Source organism: Agelaius phoeniceus, chromosome 3 (genome assembly GCF_051311805.1).
Source record: "Agelaius phoeniceus isolate bAgePho1 chromosome 3, bAgePho1.hap1, whole genome shotgun sequence".
NCBI classification, from domain to species: Eukaryota; Metazoa; Chordata; class Aves; order Passeriformes; family Icteridae; genus Agelaius; species Agelaius phoeniceus.
The window spans coordinates 73480563-73498866 of record NC_135267.1 but is presented as its reverse complement, the minus strand read 5'-3'; the positions used below and the strand labels follow the sequence as shown (position 1 = coordinate 73498866).

At 43.3% G+C, this 18304-nt stretch overlaps 1 protein-coding gene across 1 annotated transcript; it reads right to left on the bottom strand.

Moving 5' to 3' along the window:
• Positions 1-1029: 1029 nt before the first annotated feature.
• Positions 1030-18207, bottom strand: URB2 (URB2 ribosome biogenesis homolog). The gene is made up of 10 exons (XM_054629468.2): positions 18073-18207; positions 17726-17891; positions 16320-16496; positions 11705-15077; positions 10129-10289; positions 8813-8923; positions 7672-7914; positions 7200-7290; positions 5503-5642; positions 1030-1786 (listed from the first exon to the last, which is right to left on the bottom strand). The coding sequence occupies exons 2-10, from the start codon at positions 17849-17851 to the stop codon at positions 1589-1591; spliced, it is 4620 nt and encodes a 1539-aa protein (XP_054485443.2). The 5' UTR covers positions 17852-17891; positions 18073-18207; the 3' UTR covers positions 1030-1588.
• Positions 18208-18304: the final 97 nt, after the last annotated feature.

Below are 18304 nucleotides of genomic sequence, written 5' to 3'. Positions count from 1 at the left end.
TTCCAGTGTATTCCAGTTCTCCACCCTCGAGACCTTTCTCCTCTTTGGTGCCCCTTTGGATGCCCCCTGCTCCTCCATGTTTCCCTTCTGGACCTATGTCACTGTCCCACCTCCTGGTGGGGCAGAAGTAATTCCCCTTCCCATCGCTGGCCCACACAAAATAAAATACAGAAGTGGTGCACAGGGTCCAGCTTGGACAGAGTTAAACTTGCTTCATGGCAGCTTATATGCCACTGTTGTTTGCATTTGGGACTGGAAAAGTGTTAATAACAGCACAATTACTTCTGAACATCGCTTCCACAGTACCAAAGCCCTTCAAGATGCTTTTCCAGGATGAGAGGAGAGTCATCCCCAGACCAGAGGATGAAGTTTAGCAAGCCCTGGTCACCTCCCTCATCTGAGCCACAGAGAGTGTTTTGGCCCAGAAAAACTTCATCCTTTGGACCTTGCTATGGAGGCAGCTGGACCCAGAAAAGTGCTAAGCCACATTCCAGTCTCCCTCTCTCCACCCCCTATTTATAGATTAAAGTAAATAATCATATGAGAGTACTGAGTTCTTTCTACTACCTACATGCACATGTGAAGACTGTTTTACCATTTACATAAAAATTAGATCTTTAGTATGTATCATTAAAAAAAATAAACTGTCATTTAGCCAATGAAAGGGAGTTATTTGATAAAACTTGATAAAGCTTCCTGTCAGAAGCTGAGCTGAGCTGCAAGAAGTTGAGGGCTTACTCTCAACCTAGAGTGAATACAAAGCAACAAGGCTCAGCTTAGACCAAGAAGAGTCTCAGATAGTAACAGTGGTCATTACTATTTGTCACAAGCTAAGCAGAGAGTGACCACAGCTCAGATGACTAAGTGTAACTCCTTAATGACAGTAAATCGAACAGAGCTCCAGGTAGTCAGTCTTTTTGATTATCACAAATCAGAGGATAATACAGTTGGGAAGGAAATTCAATAGGTCAGACCAGGTTGCCCAGGGATGGCTGGACAGCAAAACCAATCAAGCAAAGAGATACAATCTTCCAAATTTTTTACTTTTACTTCTGCAGGTTTGTACAGTAACCTACTGTACGGCTGTATAACATTAACAAAGTTCTTCAGTTACAAAATGTAAAATAACAGGGTACAAAAATAAGCACTTTAACTGCTTTAATTCTGCTTACCATGTAAGCAAAAGCAGGGGTTTTATCCCTCACTGGCTTTTAGACCAGACTATTGCTTCCATAGGAAAGCACCACGATGTGCCAAAGCCTGAAGCGTGACATCTGCTGCCAAATTGCAGTGAGCTCCCCAAGGCTCCCAGAGAGTTCACCAGGGGCCAGCAGAGGCACAGCAGTTCTGCCATTTGTGGCACAACGCAGGACCAGAACCAACAGCACAGCACATCATCCCTCCCTCCCCAGCTCCCTTTTTCCCCATTATGAAGGCTGGCTGTAGAGGGATAAATGCAACCCATGTTTAGGACCCTCCTCAAGTTCGATTTTACTCGCTATCCCAAGCCAAACAGCAACTGAGCACTGAGTTCTGAGCACTGCAAGAATCAATTCATAACTGATCACACAGTGCCAGGCAGGATTCATCATGCAGTGTACTTTTCCTCCCCCTGCTTCTTTGCTTTGTGGTAGTGGTTGTAATCATTATACAGATCCTTGAAGACCTGCCTCACGCCTGCTGGGAGAGATGCATTTAAGAACTTGATGTCCCGTTCAATGCAAAGGTCAAGGATGTGATATATTCCTTCTGTGAGATGTGTCTTCACAGCTGGATGCAAAGTCACCTGCAAGAAGAACAAAACTGCCTTAAACTTGAAGACAGAAAGGCAAGACAACACCAGTTCCACAGTCAGCATACATTAAATGCTGACAACATTATCCTTTGCAAGAGACCATCTGGAACAGCCCATTAGATAAAATCCAAGATTTTGACTTCTGCAGTATTTTCCTGAATTTTGCAAACATGTTTTGCAAAACAAGCACAGCCCTTGCAGTAAAATCCACAGGAGTACTATACACATTGCTGAGGTGGCAAAGACACTAATCATCCTGGAATCACATGGACACTCCTCAGCACAACTCTAATTAAAAAACCCTAAAATACTTGCCTTGGATTACACATTTCAGTAGATCCTCTATGTCTTGTACAGGCTGTATGCTATTATGTCAGTTTCAAATGAGCACTTCATTTACATTGGGTAGAAAACAATTTTAACTTATCATGTAACAATTTCATATTTATTTAACAATTTTTTTCTGAGTACTTCAATGTGCACGCCTTAATAGAAGAAGCCTTCAAAAATCTCAGACATGTACATTTCCTTAATCTGTTTTAACACCAAGAATCAGGTACCTTGCCTGAAGTCATGCAGAAAGTTGGAGGAATACAAGAAATGACTCAGGACTCAGCTGAGACATTACCTCTGCTCAACCCCACAACCAGTAGAACTGCCACTAACAACCAGGAACATCAGCGCTGACTCTGGAGCCCTCTGCTGCTCTAGGCTAATTGAAATTTGTCCTGTGCCCACAAATCACTTGCTAAATACTTCACTGCCCAAGACAGTGCTGGCCTCTGGCATCATTGAGTTATTTTTGCTGCAGAACCATGTCTTATCTTTGCTGAATCCCAAAATTAGCTTTATGCCTCCAGATGTGAGCCTCTGCACTCCAGGCATAATGAAAATCACATAAAAAGCAGTCATTAAAATTCAGGCCTCTTTCTTCCTTAGGCAACTAATAAACTTTCTGCTAATGAAGTGCACTCCTCATCACTGTGACAGGCTCCCGCTCTCTTTCTGCCCTAAATGTGGAACAGATAATATGTTTTGTTAGATCCACTAACATAGCAGAGAAAAACATACAGCAGGCACATAAAACTTCTTTTAGATCTGCGACCCTAAAGAGTTTGCATGTTGAAGAGGTTGGTATTTTTCCCTTCTCTGTCAGTTGATCAATTGGTTTGTTTACAACAGATGCTATTTCTCCCTACACTGTACAATACAGTTGGAGAACAGCTGAGCATCACAGCTCCCAGTGAATGCACTGGGCTGGGTTCTCCCTTCCTAGGGCAGAGGAATGACTGCAGAGAACAAGGACAGGAAAACCCACAGCTATTGGCAATATGGACCAGATGGCCCACTTGGGATAAGCAGCTATCTCAGAGCCGCAGTTAATAGAACTGCATCCCTCACATCACAAATTCATCTGGACCCAAGCCTTACTTGGGCCATTCTTGCTTTGCAGTTTCCTATAAACACCAATAACACCATGGGAAGCAGAGCCAAAGATTTAAACAGCTGCCACTACTGGCTGGCAGTTAATTATACTTGTAAGTGGTTTATGGTCTATACAGTTAGCACAACCAATTTGTCAAGCATCACAGAGCTCTTGATGTGAGACATTAAATGTGTGAAAAGGTATTCCACTATTGCTGAATTAAGCAACAGCTCATAGGCAACAAGCAGAGAGCACTGCCAACAGTATGAAAGAGATGCCACCCACTCCAGTAAGGAATCTTTCTAGATTAATACAAAATAATTCGTGGTATAAGGAGGAAGCACTGAGGGAGCTGTTACACAACCACTTTAGGGGTAAGTGACTGCTTAGGCCAGTAGCTTTCATCAGTTCTAGTTCACAGACCCCTAAAAGGGTTCCAGTAAGTGTGCAGATGCCTACAGAAAGACTTAAATCTACTAACATGCTTTTCTCAGTTATCTTTGATGGACCCACAGGGTCTTCATATCACAGGCAGAAAGCCACTGATCGTGACTCAGAAGAGATGAATGCTTAAAAGAGCTTTTCTCTCCCTCTGCAGAGCAACATGAAAGATGTGTACATGCCCCATTTAAGACAGGCATCTGAGGGCCCTCTTTCCTCTGATATCCATCAATTCTCAGCAGTCTAATGAGCAAATAAATCATCACCTACTTGTCATCTATCCATTCTGTCAGACAGAAAACACTCCTTTGCCACAGTGTCTAGAGGCTCACTACACCAATTTCCCCTTCCACACCCAAAGGTTCCATGCATACATTACTGATCTGTGGTTTCAGCTATCATCCATCACTTTCCATTTCCCAGTGAACATCTTGTACAAAACTTTCCTAGACATCTCATGAGACTGTGTACTCCTGCTAATACTGAGACAAGTGTCCTTTCAACTTAAAAAGGTCGTTTGACAATTCAAGTCAGGCTTTTATTCAGTGATGACCAGATTACAGATTCACAGATGGCTAAAGGGAACAGAAGCTGTCTTAACAGCAATTTTCCCTTTGCTGAACTACTACATTCACTATGTAAACAATGACCAACTAACCAGGAAGAGTAAATAATATGGCTAAAATCTGACATCTCCCATTGTTTTGCTCCCCCATTTCACCCCCCACCAAAAAAAAAAAAAAAAAGAAAAGAAAAAAGACAGGCAACAGAGAAGGCAGAGAAGTTTAACCTCTGTAATAACCTTCATGGTTAGTTACACTGGTTACACCATAATCCTTCAGAAACACAGCACCAATTAGGATTTTAGGATTTTCTTTTTGAAGAGGGCCTTAAAACAAAGACTACACTTCCTTTCTGTATTTCAGCCCATGCCCAGGCCAGAACCACAAATAATCAGTTTGCAGGTATTTGCACCACAAGCAGCATTCAAACCCTGGTGAAATCTACATCTATTGGGCTGAAGAAAATGACAAGCTGAAATTACCTCTGGATGAGAGAAAACACTGATCTGGCTCTGGCATCCATAAGAGTAGAAGTAGCTGCTTTCAGTAAGAATCAGAATGATATCTTTGGTACAGAAGGAGAATTACTGAAAAGCTAACAATTCTTGCCTTGGCAACATTTTTTTAATTCACTTAATCATTTACACCATATTAAAAGATTTTTTTCCAGGAGAATCTTCCACCATTATTTTGCCAGATTTAACTGCTATCAGTCCTGGACAACTGAGACTATTTGGGAGATAAACTTAACTACCAGATGTATAAGGAAGACATTTTTAACAGTGATAGTGGCAAAACTCTGGAACATGTTGTCCAGAGAGGTGGTGGATATCTCAGCCCTGGAAACATTCAAGGCCAGGTTGGATGAGGCTATGATCTATTTCAAGATGTCCCTGCTCATTGTAGAGAAGCTGGACTAGATGACCTTTCAAGGTTATCTTTCAACCTTTTAACCCAAACCATTCTATGATTCTATGAAGAAATGCAACACCCAACATGGCACTGAAGCAAAACAGCTTTGTACCTGGGCACTGTATGGTTTTACCTTAAAAGAAAAAAACCACAGCCCATACCTTTAGAAAATTTTCCAGGAGTTTGGTAAGAAAGATTCTCAAGAACTCTTGCATAATACAAAAGCCTGGATCAAACCTGCATCTCCTTGAGGTATAACAACTGTAACTTCACAAATTTTACAGAATTTAACAGAGTTGCATTTGGAACAGAAACTCCAGAGCTAGCACAATACTATGACACTTTCAAGATGGATGAGAACATACCTTCTGCAATTCAGTCACATAGTGAGCCACAATGAAGGCAGAAAACACAGTGAAGTCCTCCATTTCTGCAGCAATGTAAGTATACATCCGTTCCACCAAGTGTGCACATTTCAGTATCATTTCAAACTCATCCATGTTGCCTAAAACACAAATTGAGAAGCAGCCTGGCATTTGAGGCTTAAATACATTAGGAAAAAAACCCCAAAGAATCATTCAGTTTTCCATGATCCTTGAACAACATGAGGCCAAGGACAGCTTGCCTATTTTATCAACTTTTCTTATCAAACCACAGCTAGAGGCCCCCCACAACACACAAAATACATCTCCTAGAGTGGCTACTTTGTAAGAGCATACTGATTCCAATTTCATGTGCACTGCAAGACAAAAATTACTTGTTATAGATGTTGAAGTGCTTACAACAGCGGTTACAGTCCCTTCCACAATTCAGTCCCAACTAGCACTGTGGAGGAGAGAATGAAGAGACAAGAAAATTGTATTCCCTGCCTAGTGAAAATCAGAAGATGTTTCTTAGAAACAGCATAGTAAGAAAGCTCTTTGATGAGTTCTATTATGTGGAATATAGCAGCAAAAGCTGCATCACTGGAGGTATCTAAAGTGAGACTGGTGAGATCAGCTGAGAATTAACTCAGTAGGCAGAGAATGAAGAGAGCTAGTACAAATAAAGGAGAAGGGAAATCCAGAAATTACTTCAAAGTTATCTGTTACAAAAACAGAACAATCCTGCAAAGATAAACAACATCATTTTCAGCTTGAGGATGCCATGTATCTGTAACTTGTGATGATTACCTTATGCAAACATATTGCAGAAGCAAGAAAATTCAGTTTAACATACCTTTTCCTCTATCACTGAGCCTCAGCTAATATATTCCTCTACAATTAATACATACACCTATATTTGCCCACAGCTGTGGGCAACATGCCAGCTGAGATAAGTCTGAACATGGCACAGGCTGTAGGACATCAGCAGAAAGCTGGGATCCAATCAGTTTCAGGCCACGAAGTCAACTTGTCTCAAAACTCCACTATTAATGACAGAGTATCTGTGTCCTGACCATCTTAATCATTGTGGACATCTCTGACTTGTCTACTTTGACTATGTAAACTTTTAATGACTTCCAGTAATAAGTCTGTTTTTCCCCCTTCCTTTTAGGATATTTAGTTACCCTTATTTCAAATCCTTGGCCATACAGATATATAATCTAATCCCAATTGATGCTTCAGATACACATAGAGTTCTTACACTTAGCATAGAATGGTGACAGCTCAGCTCTGTAGTAAACGTAGTTCCAATCTCAAAAAACTCCATTTAGTAGCATCCATTTGGGATTATAACTGACACATATTAACATGAATCACTGGAGATCACCATGCTTGCAGACACAGGGGTTGATAGGAAGAGCAGAAATTGAGCACAGTAAGCCTTACTGCTTCCTGTCTACTTGCCAGCCAGTCAGTGAAGAATAACTTACTCACCAAAAGCAATGCTGCCTGCATGCAGCACTCCAGGAGCCCCAGTCATCTTCCTAAGCCCACAACCACAAAGCTCAGTTTTTCATAAAGGACAGGTAGGAATGACAGTTTCAATGCCACAGCTAGGTTTTGAGGACTTTGTCCTGCTCAGCATCTCCCCTTCTAAAGTGTGTATATATAAAGCAAAGGTGGAAAAGATAAGGTACCTCTGTCTCCTTTCTGACGCCCTTCATGCATGACAGAAACAACCAGACGATGGAAACTGCTCAGAAAGGATGGTACTGCTTTCAACAGCACCTGAAAAACACATGAAACAAAAACATGTGAGAAAACATAGTAAGGGGAGTGGAGAGGGTAGAAACTATCTTCTCATTCTGCATCCTGAGCCATTTGTGCTTCTAGAATCAATCATAGAAAAAGGAAACGTTTTCTCCTAACGTAGCATCAGATGCTCATAAGCAATCCACTGCCAAAGAACAACAGTGCAGGCACAAGCAAAGCAGGAGAGCAACTGAAATTACGTGATTTTGAGATTCCCAGCCTTTTAAATGACAAGCAGTACAATGCACTTTCATACTATCAAGACAAAATATTTCAAAATAATATTAAAAAAATCTAACACTAATATGTTTTCTCTTTCAAACCTTTTCCTCTTCTCCCACCCCATCACAGGTATACCTTTGGATGACACTGCACAATAGAGAAGAGCACTTCATGAACCCCCAGGAAGACACCATGATAGTCTTCTGTCTTCAGATGATCCAGAGGGACTGTTAGAAGAATGCTGAATGCCAACGAAACATGATGTGGATTCACGAGGATCCCTTCTCCCTGCCTCAGCAGAGCTGCTACAGTCTCTAGAATAGGTATAACTATGATGGAAATCAGTGCCTGGTCCTGACAGGCCTCTTTGGTTTGCAGCTACAAGACAAGAAACAGACTATGAGAAATGCATTAGCCACTTATCATTAGTTGGAACACCAGAAAGCCCTAACACTCTGACTGGAGTCAATGGAACGAGACCTGTGCTAGCTGGACTGGCAGGGAGACTCCTGCACCTGAACCATTTTCATGCACTTGTGCCCTGGGTGAGGATTGATGCATTTCAAACAAACACTGCTGTGAGCGTAACTGGAATGGCAAACATTCCCCAGCCTCCTGAAAACCAGCACCTCTTTGCACCTTTCACACCGATCCAATGATGCAGTTCACTCCTTTACATGCATGCAGACCTATCAGAAGGGGCAGAAACTGCAAGCTTGTGATTCCCAGGCACTGCAGAACCAGCTGCTGATAAATTCTTGCCTAGAGATATCATCCTGAGAGAAGAAAAACCTACATCACTAGCTTTATATGCTGTACAAACGAAGGGCAGGAAACTTGGGTTTGATTAGTTTCAGTTAAGTTTCTCTTTCATAATTCAGTGAATTGATATAATTACTTTTTTCTATAAGCATTTGTTTTGTTTTGCTGCTGTTGGCTTCTGCTGCAACACATGGCTGATGGTTATCTTTTCCTTTGGACAGCAGGAAAGACAGGAGACTCTCTACTCTGCAGTCTAACAAGTTTCTCCCAAGCACCATATTACAGTGTAGTTCCATAAAATTACTGTGCATAAGAAATGGATGCCCTGCACACTTCACTCACAGGAGATTTACTTGAGGAAGGAGGAGAAAGAGGATCTACACAAAAACGTTCAGATGAATCTGGCATGTGTTTAGTTTTTGTTCTTGTGTGCCTCTGTGCACGTTAGCTGTATCCACTAGAAAGTCTGAGATAGGAGGGGTAGGTAATGAAGTTACAATAAAGAGATACTTACAGCTAAAGCTGTGATTATCTGTGGGCTGGCAAACCAGAAAGCTTTCCCTTTGTCTCCACTTAATGGGCAGCTGAGCAACAATTTGGTTAGCGTAACAGCAGACAATACTTCCTGCAGAAAGCAGAAGGATCATCAGTCAGGGGTACAAGGCACACTGGCTCCTTTCAAGTACAGAAAAGCTCTTTCAAGGTCAGTGGCACTTCTGAGCATTACCAGAGCCTTGACACATGAAAGGCCTCCCACCAATACCTCTCTTTGGAAATTGTGAAGAAAGCAGCAGCTCAACAGAATTCAATGCACTGAGCACGCTGACCCAAATGTACTTTACACCACATTTGCTTCACAATCAACTTACTGTACAAAAAAGCTTACATGACTTTTAAGAAAGGAAAGTCTCCTCATAGAACTGCCACTAGGTAAGAGAGGGAAGCAGAGGCAATACAAGGATACTGGTACACCATAAATTAAGAATGCTGCTTTTGGCAGCAGGATTTTTTTAATTGCTAGTTGTTTATACAGACTGATACAAGAAGCATATTGCAAGCTACAATCAGGTGGCAGGAATTATCTGTGCAGTTCAGGAATTCCAGATACACTTTCAAAAAGATGCATCAAGAATTGACACAGCAAATCTGCCTCTCTTCTGACAAATAAGACAGGGCCAGATAATCCCACAAATTTAATCCAAGTGTCATTCTCAAATCACTGGGCTTTCTATGGAGCATACAGCAGACTTTTTTTTTTGCCAAAAGTGTTCCATACATCAGCACTGGTGCTTAAGCTTCTCTGAAGAAGGGCGCATAATTTAAAAAGATACTGAGTGCTACCTGGGTATTGTTGAGTAGCCTTTAGAGCAACAAGTACTGAAAGTGCAGGTGCAGTTTTGGTTTTACTTAAAAATGCCAGCACTTCTAAAAGTGCCTTTAACCTTGTAAAGAAGAGCCACAAACACTTACTGCTGGTATCTGCTGTGCAAGAGCTCTGAGCAGCAAGTAGGAAAGAGCTTTCAGCATGGCCTGTAACACCACAGCTGTGTGATTTCTATTGACAATATATGGACTCGAGACTGCTGAGTCCTTAAGATGGACAGAAAGTTTTTTGAGTAGGTTTCCATGATCTTTCCACCTCTCAATTTATATACAGAACATAGCACAGTCAGAAAGCCCTTATCCATGTAAAGTAATTTGACCTGATTACTGAACATAAAGCAGGAAGAACAAAAAATATTTAACAAATCTCATTCAGCCAACAACCTTTTCTTCAAGATACAGCAGACTGCAGAAGGAAGTTGACAACACATTAAGCTCATGCCTTACTTTAGCCTTCTGCTGCCAAATATTCCTCACTTCCAGTCCCTGCAGCACCAGCCTCATTATGGCATAAAACTCCTCGTCAGAGCAGTTTCCCAGCACCTGGACAAGCACCTCTGTCAGCTCCATCTCCATGCTTTGGATCACCTGGGTTGTAATTGCAGGACCTGCATATTCAAGAGACAAAAACAATCAATTCCCAAGAGAAGGACTTCCACAGGTAAGAATAGGGCAAACTGAAAATAAAACAGTTCTGGGGGTACCTTTTTAATACTCAAATACATAGAGGGCTTGATACTTTACCTTTCTCCCCACTAATGCAATAACTTGATGATCTCAAGTATATCCTACCCTCAGGTTCAGAGCAGTCATCATACCAATAAAAACTCCTCAGTAATACAGAAAGACTACACCAAAGCAGCTGCACAAGCCAAGGGAGCAGGCTAAACAAACCACAGGTCTTTTCTACAAATGGTGGCCAGAGATGCATCACAAATCATAAAAGCATAAAGCTTTTTCTATGACTACTTAATGGCAATACAAACACTGAGATCACAACTGTACTTCACTTGAACAGTACTCTCCAAAGCAGGGTGTGCACATCCCAGGGTGTGCACAAGACAATTTACTGGAGTGTGGGAATTATAAGTAAAATATCTTTAATACAAAAAGATATTTTAAATAGATTTTACTTCATCTTTATCTCACACTTTTTAAACATTTTCTGTATGTGTGCTTTATAATAGACATAGTGGAGTAGCACATGTATAATTTATAAGTAAGTTATATTCAGGCTGTGTGTTCAATTTCTTAGGTTTTTTTAATGATAGGTGTGTGCAATCAAAAATGTTTGGAGACCACTGCACCAGAGCATGCCAGTAATAAGTCTGACAAATTCCAGCATTTTGAAGAAGTCAAAGAGAACAGTTATTCCTGCCCTGTGTTCATCTCTCCTTCTGAATGAGACAATATAAAGGAGCCATTAGGTCCCACAGCTGGCAGCAGAGGGTTTTCATGTAATTTCCAGCCTTGGCTCTTTATTTGGTGAGGATAAAGGAACCAACCTGCCAATATCCCACAGAATGTATCAGAATTACCACACGGTGTTCATCATCCATAACAGTTAGGTAACTTCCACTGTTCTATAAATTCACCTACCAGATACAAAAGCAGATGAGTATTTTACTCCAAGATCTGACCTGGTGCAGATCAGCTGCTTCAGTGGTGCCTACTACACCAATTACACAAGCAGGACACTGCACTTCAGCCCTACCTCCAGTAGTATCACCATGTTCCAGTTACTTTCAAAATGTTCTACCAAGGATGAGTAACTCAGGACCTCAACTTTATTTAAAGATGTTAACATCTATCAGAATTTCATTACCAAACTAGATGGTGGCTGTGGTCCAGTAACCACAATATTGCCTCCTAGAAAATTTTCCTGTTATGCATTTAAAAAAGGATAGCCTGCTGTTTTAACACAAATAAACAAATGCAGACTTTTAAAGAAACTGTATGCTTTGCTAAATGGCTTTTAACACACAAAATTAGCAAAGGATGTGGAGAAAGAGAGTTTTCATACCAGAGAGAAGCTTTTTTATAGTAAAAACAACCATGACTGCAGTTTCCTTTTCAGGATACAGCTCTGGCACAGAGCAGAAGACAGTCAGGAACTGCAATGCAAGCTGAAGGAACTGCAGATTACTCCCTGCACAGGGCAGCTCTTTCAGTATCTGAGAGTAAAACTCTTGGTACAGTTTAACACGGGGCCGCTTCAAAAACCCACTGGGCTCCTTCTGCCAGTCCTTCTTGACAGGATGGCTCAGATCTGCTTTGAGGAGAGTAGTGACAGATGGTATGAATGCCACAGGCAAAGGCTGGTTTGGGGTGCTACTCTGAAGCCCGTGTTCAACAGTTCTGACCATCTGCAGAACCACTGGTTCCAACAGAGCACAAAACACATCCACAGAATGCAGCTTCTTTTCTGGCAGCTGCTGGAGGTGCAGTGTGACAACATGACAGAGTGTGGTGAATGCTGTGAGCAGCAACTGCTCAGCTGCTGGATTCCAGTTTTTCCAGTCTATGCTTTTGGCTGCACCTGTGTCTGGCCTGCAGCTCACCAGGAAAGACATGAACTTTTCCAAGTTGAGCTTCACACTTTGTCTTCTTTCAATAATCATCTGAAGAAAGTTTTCCAAAAACTCTTGGACTTCCTGGACATACTGTGCCCAAACAGGACCAGTCAAGACATCAGTGAAGAATTTGCAAGCTGTAAGCTGGGAGGTCATGACAGCCTCAAGAACATCGCTGGCATGTAACACCTTAAGAACAGAGTTGGAGTTCCTGCCAGCTTGCAGGCACCTCAGGAGGTGAAGGCAAGTACTTAAAACCTTCAGCAATAACAATTTGCTGCAAGAGACACTAGCCCTGGTATTAACTAGCAGGGACAGCAGCACCAGAAAACACCGAGTACAGTCAGAGGGAAGAAAACTGTCTAATTTCAGGAGAGAAACAATTTCTAGCAAATCCAGGCATCTTTGTAGTTGACGTTCTTTCAGGATGACAGGGCAGCCATTTTTTGCTAACAATACTATACACTGGGCAACTTTCTCCAGTGTTTTCCAAGAGGAGCTCAGCTCATCCTTCTGCACCTTGTTTTCTGATGGTACTTCCAATGGGTCAACAGTTTTGAAAGAAGCCAGAATTTCTTCATGCCAAGGAATATTAGTCACTGACAGCTGCTGCAGTGGCAGATCTACTGAATCCCTGGTAGCAGTGGGCAGCACCACAGCAAACTGATGAATAAGATGAGTCAGAAAAGCACAGTGCAGGACCCTCATTTCTGGTAGAAGAGAGCTGTGGATGAAACCAAGAGATATCTTTGCAATGCTGATGGAAGACTCCTGGTCCGTGGCAGCTTTCTGAGCTTCAGCCAACATCAACGTTTCTAGAAGCACCTTTGCAATGTCCTCAACATCTTTTAAGGAAATATACGGCAACAGGATGGTCAGGTTGGATATGACAAGGTGCCAGTGTGCTGTGGGGTAGCTAAGCTCAGTTATTGCACTGATATCTCCATCCCACGGTTCAGATTCTCCTCTACTCATGGTGGATCTCCCAGACTCCAGGATGAAAGCTGCAGCATGCTGCAAGGCCTGTAGGTCAGCTTCAGTCTGCATTAACATCATCTTCATTTTCTGAAGTGTGAGCAGTTCTAAGCAATATTTACTAGTGGAGGCAAAACTACTTGCAAGTTCCATAACTCTCCTCCAACTCTGGTCCTTCACACCAGGCAGAAAAGCTGAAATGCCCCAATGCCTTGCAGCAGGTTTAGTAACAGCAGTTTCAGCTATTGGAGACACATATTTACTGCAGCTAACACCAAACAGAGCATCTACCTCAACCCAAGTGTAAACAAGGAGGAGAGCAGCATCACTGGCCTTTCTTAGCCAAAGCTCTGACTTTTCTTCCTCTCTCCTAGGAGCCTGCAGCAGCTCCATCAGTGGCTGAATTATTCCCTTTTGTATGTTTGCCATCAAATGCTGAGTGCGAAGCACCACAGGGGAAGGAGTGACATCATCCAGGCTCCTCATGTTGAACAGAAAAGCATGCAGCACCGAGCACACTGACATCAGCTTCAAGGCCATGTCAACTGATCCTTCAACAGCTGGAATGATAAGGGTCTGGCATTTCTCCACAAAGAGACACAGAATGTCCAGAATCTGGTTGGGTGGCAGTTCAAGAAGGCACTCACGAAGCTTTGCTGTCAGGCCAGCAGAGAAGACAGACGGCCTCAGTTCATCCACAGCTGGCCGGCAAATGACTGTCAGCACCTCTTCAAAGAGCCGTGGGAACTGCCGCAGCTTGGAGTAGATCTGGAATATGGTGCTGATGAGGGTCTCCTGTGGCTTCTTTGTACGTGGCTCAGAGGTCTCTGCATCAATCCAAGCTGACGACACCAAGTCATCCAGGTCTGGCTCTACTATAAGGTGGTTTAATGACATCAGGAGTTTGAGACACCTGAACCAAGCAGGGATGGAAGCTTGGGAGTGTGTCAGCAGCATCTGTGCTAGCTTCCTGTAAAACCCAAATTGCACCTCCTTGTGCCGGATACGGTCACTGGCGACATTATAGATGTCATTGCTGAGCACCAAGTTCAGAAGCTGCTCCAAAGCAAGCAGTTCCATGCTCCAGTCCACAGGGAAAATGCTATCACTCTTCCCCTCCTCTTGCAGGTCAGAGAGCCTGAGACAGCCAAAAAGCCTGCTGAGCATGTGGAAACACACAAGGTGGTTTTCTGCCTTACAGTACGAGTCCAGAAAGAGCTTATACAGCAGGGACACCGAACCAGCCACAACCGCTCCGTGGAGGGCAGGTTCACACAAGTCACTGCCCAGCTTGGTCTGCACTGTGTTGACCGGTAGCAGAAGAGTTTTCCAAGCTCCTTTCTTCTTCTCCTGGGATTCCTGCTCTGACAGCAGCTCTTCTTTGTAGGATGAGAAAAGCTCAGGCTGAAATAATCCAGCCTGCAGCAAAGTCTCTATTTGGCTTCGTATTTCTCTGCTCAGGTGCTGACACACATGGTTATCATCCGCTTGTGTCCAGCTCCTCACAGTCAGCAAGTGCCTCAACAGCAAACATGGCTGGAGCAAGTGACTTGTCACTCGCCCAAACACACGGTTTGGGTTGGTTTGCTGCCTCTGGATCAGGAGGTACTGAGCAAAGGTAAGATGGAGGACATTGAACAACTGGGAGCCCACAGCATCATCAGAAGCCAGTTGCTGACATGCCAGCTTGGATAGCTTGTTGAGGAGATCAACCAAAAGTTCACACTTTGCTGTGTAAATGATGGACAGTGAAGGAGTAGAAAGGATGCCACTGGAGCAGCTCAGCACAGTGCCAATGTTCTGCTGTGTCTTCTCAGAATAGGCCTCTGATAACCTTTTGTTTATGATCTGAAAAAAGAAACAAAAACAAACCCCAAAACCAGTCAATTTAGCATACAAAGATAAAGCCCATCATAATGAAACAACACCTTCTGTGAGCTGTGGCTGCAAGCAAGGGGGACGTGCCAACAGCTGCTGCTGGGCCTCTCACATCAGAGGTTTCAAACTAGAAGCTCCACTGTCCTTGCATTTGTTTGCAGCACCAGATGAGTAAGGAAGCCCTCATGCACACTACTGGCAACAGCATAAGACAATCCATACTTGATACTAATAGTTCATCCTGCAGAAATGGAGTAGGGGTAAATTTCTTCCCTTCTTGAATGGTCCCCAAAATTACACTCCCAATAACAACAAACCTATACACAAAACACATCCCTGCTCTGATACAGGGGGGTTATTTAGTAAGAATGTCCATGCCTAAATATCATCTTTTTATTTGAAAATGAGACAGTTTCTGGTCCTGGTATCTGGAATGTGGAGCACTATTATCTTTTCTCTGTGAGGGATACACATTTCTAGAGAAATTATGCTGCATTTCTCTTCCTTTTCTCAAACTTTATGTGTATTTCCCTGCTGTTTTCTTCTTCAAACCAGAAGATTGATTTTTACTCACTCCCTTTTCTCACCTTCAGATAATGTCTGCAAACAAACTCAGTAACAATTTTAAAATCTATGTCTATTTTGTTAAAAACCATACCTTACACCTTATCGTGGATGGTTCATCTCCTCAGCTGCAACAGTGATGGACTAAAACAGACCCTTAAATTCTTCCCACTGGACCCCCTACCACCTCTGTCCTTGTTGTTCAGGGTATTATACCTCTGACCTGATCTTCATCCAGATAGGTTTTCACACATAGACCACATTTAAATTTGGCACACTTTCTGCATAACATCTCTGAAGCCCAGATTTCATCCAACCAATTCTCCATACTTCACAGTTCAATTTCTACATGTAAAAACAATCTTTTCTTGCTTCCCTTCAATCTGATCAAAATTAAAAGGATCATTTTCCCAGTCATTTTCACTGCCTTTGCAGGCACTCACTAATTCCGCCATTTTTAACCTTAGCACTGCACAAATATAAAATGTATTGCAGGACAGAAATAGAGAAACTTTCAGTACAGGTCCTGCAAACTATCAGACTAATACATATTTCATGCAACATCTGACACTGTGAGGAAGAGTCAAGTACTGTAAGAGATACATATTGCTATCCAGAATTTTACCAGATATCCACAGTCATAGTTACCTCTGCAATTGAAAAACTGAGACCAACTGTCTTCCCACTCTTTAAGAGATCCTGTAGTCTTTTACTGTGGATAACATTGTCAAGATATGCCCAAAGTTTTTCAACAACTTCATCCTCCAGTTCATGTTTCTTGTTGTAATTGGAAACCAATGCTTGGCTTACCCAATCGAGTAAAACCTGTTAACAGAAGGGAAAACAAGAAATCTTTAACAACCCCCAAGCAAAAACAGGACAAAAGCAGTACCTCCTCACAGTTAACAGCATTTGTATCTTGAGAACTGTGCTACATCCAAGCAGAACAGCCTCTGAGTGAGCAAAGAAGTCTGGTCCCAAAGGTTTCAATTCCTAAGAGCTTACACTCTATACCAAATGTTGGACCTGTGCTTGCATGTACCATCCCAAAACAGCTTTCAGGAGTGAACATCTTTACTCTCACAACATCCTAATTCTAACAGTTCATACTGGTTGCAAATGCAATTTTTTAAATCAGTGCTCAGGGAATCAGCTGGTTTTCACTTTCTGACAGTTGCTATTCCACTCACATCCTTCTCTTCATATGTTTAAATTCACTACCTAGAAATTCAAGCCTAGGAATTTAGATGAGTGCAAACTAGAAAAGATTGAAATCTACTAATTACTGTTTTTAAACTGAAGTTGTGGTGTATGGCTAAGTTTAATATTTTAAGTAACTTGTTATTTCAAAACTTCTTGTTTTGAAATAACAAGAACCTGAAACACAGATCTCAGATGTGCAAACCCTAGGCCTGAAAGTACTACCAGGGCTGGAGGAACAGGACAAGACACCCCTAACCCAGGGAAACACTGCACAGACCTTCAGCAAACAGGGTCAAACAAAAGGCTTAGGAGACAGTGTGGGTTCCATGAAGAGAAAGCCAAATCACCCTCCAAGCAGCAGTCCATGAATGGACTCATGTGTGCTCTTTGCTCATGCACAGCAAGTTCTGAGCACCAGAGAACACACACACAGCCTCAGTCAGTCCTCCCATCCTCAAGTTCTTGTTTTTAACTATGCCCAAAAGCATCTGACTTCAGAGCATCCTGTACTGGACATAAAACCAATGGAAATTACAGCTCTAAAGACGATGATTTCTCGTCTCTCCGGGAGACAGAACACAGGCACTACCCTCTCTAAAAGAAAGTTTCTTCCATCCTGCACGAATGCAGGGCTTTGGGTTGAAGCCACCTGCAACATGTTGTTATAAAAATATTTCCTGTAACGACAAAGAAATCAAGAGCTGATCACAATCCTAAACCAGTGCTATATTTACAGTGCTAACCGCTAGCTGGAAACTAGATCTGGATTTTAAGAACTGATTCATCCATAGCAGCAATCCGCCGTCGGTATTTCCTTCTTTCATCACTGTTCACCATTGAAAAGTACTCACTTGCTCCTTATTAGGCAGGACGCACTGGTGAGAAATCCACGCGAACCGGGCTAGTTTGAGTTTGTCCTCCCAAGAAGTCTTGGCGCTTTTGAGCTTCAGGTAAATCCCGGAGTAGATGGCTGCCATGGGGGCGTCCCGTGGGCACAGCGAGGAGGCAGACACGCGTCTGGAAGAAACGCAGAGCAAGGGAAAGGCGGTCGGACGGGCAGCGGCCCCGCACCCGGCACTCACCCGGCACTCACGCACGTGGCACCGCTCGGGGCCCGAGCGCCCCTCCGCCCGCCAGCCGCCCACGGCCCCGCTCCCCAGCGCCCACCTCTCCCCCACCAGCCCCCGGTCCCACTCACCTTCCCCTCCGCCCGCAGGGCCGTCACTGCCCGCTCCCCGCTCCCGGTACGGCGGGGCCCTGCCCGCCGGCCTCCGTCCCCGCCAAGCCGCGCCAGCCGAGCGCCGAGCCCGGGAGGCGGCGCGCTGGGGCGAGCCCGCGCCCATTGGCGGCCAGAGGGCGCTTGCGCGGCCCCGGCCCCGCTCCCGCCCCGGCGTGTGTCAGCCGGGCCATGGAGCGGCCGCCGCCGCCCG

Coding starts and splice junctions, on each gene's coding strand:
- URB2 (XM_054629468.2), bottom strand. CDS start 17,851: ATGGCAGCCATCTACTCCGGGATTTACCTGAAGCTCAAAAGCGCCAAG. Junction 15,078..16,319: donor TCAGTTTTTCAATTGCAGAG/GTAACTATGACT, acceptor TTCTTTTTTCAG/ATCATAAACAAAAGGTTATC. Junction 10,290..11,704: donor TATAAAAAAGCTTCTCTCTG/GTATGAAAACTC, acceptor TTGAATATGCAG/GTCCTGCAATTACAACCCAG.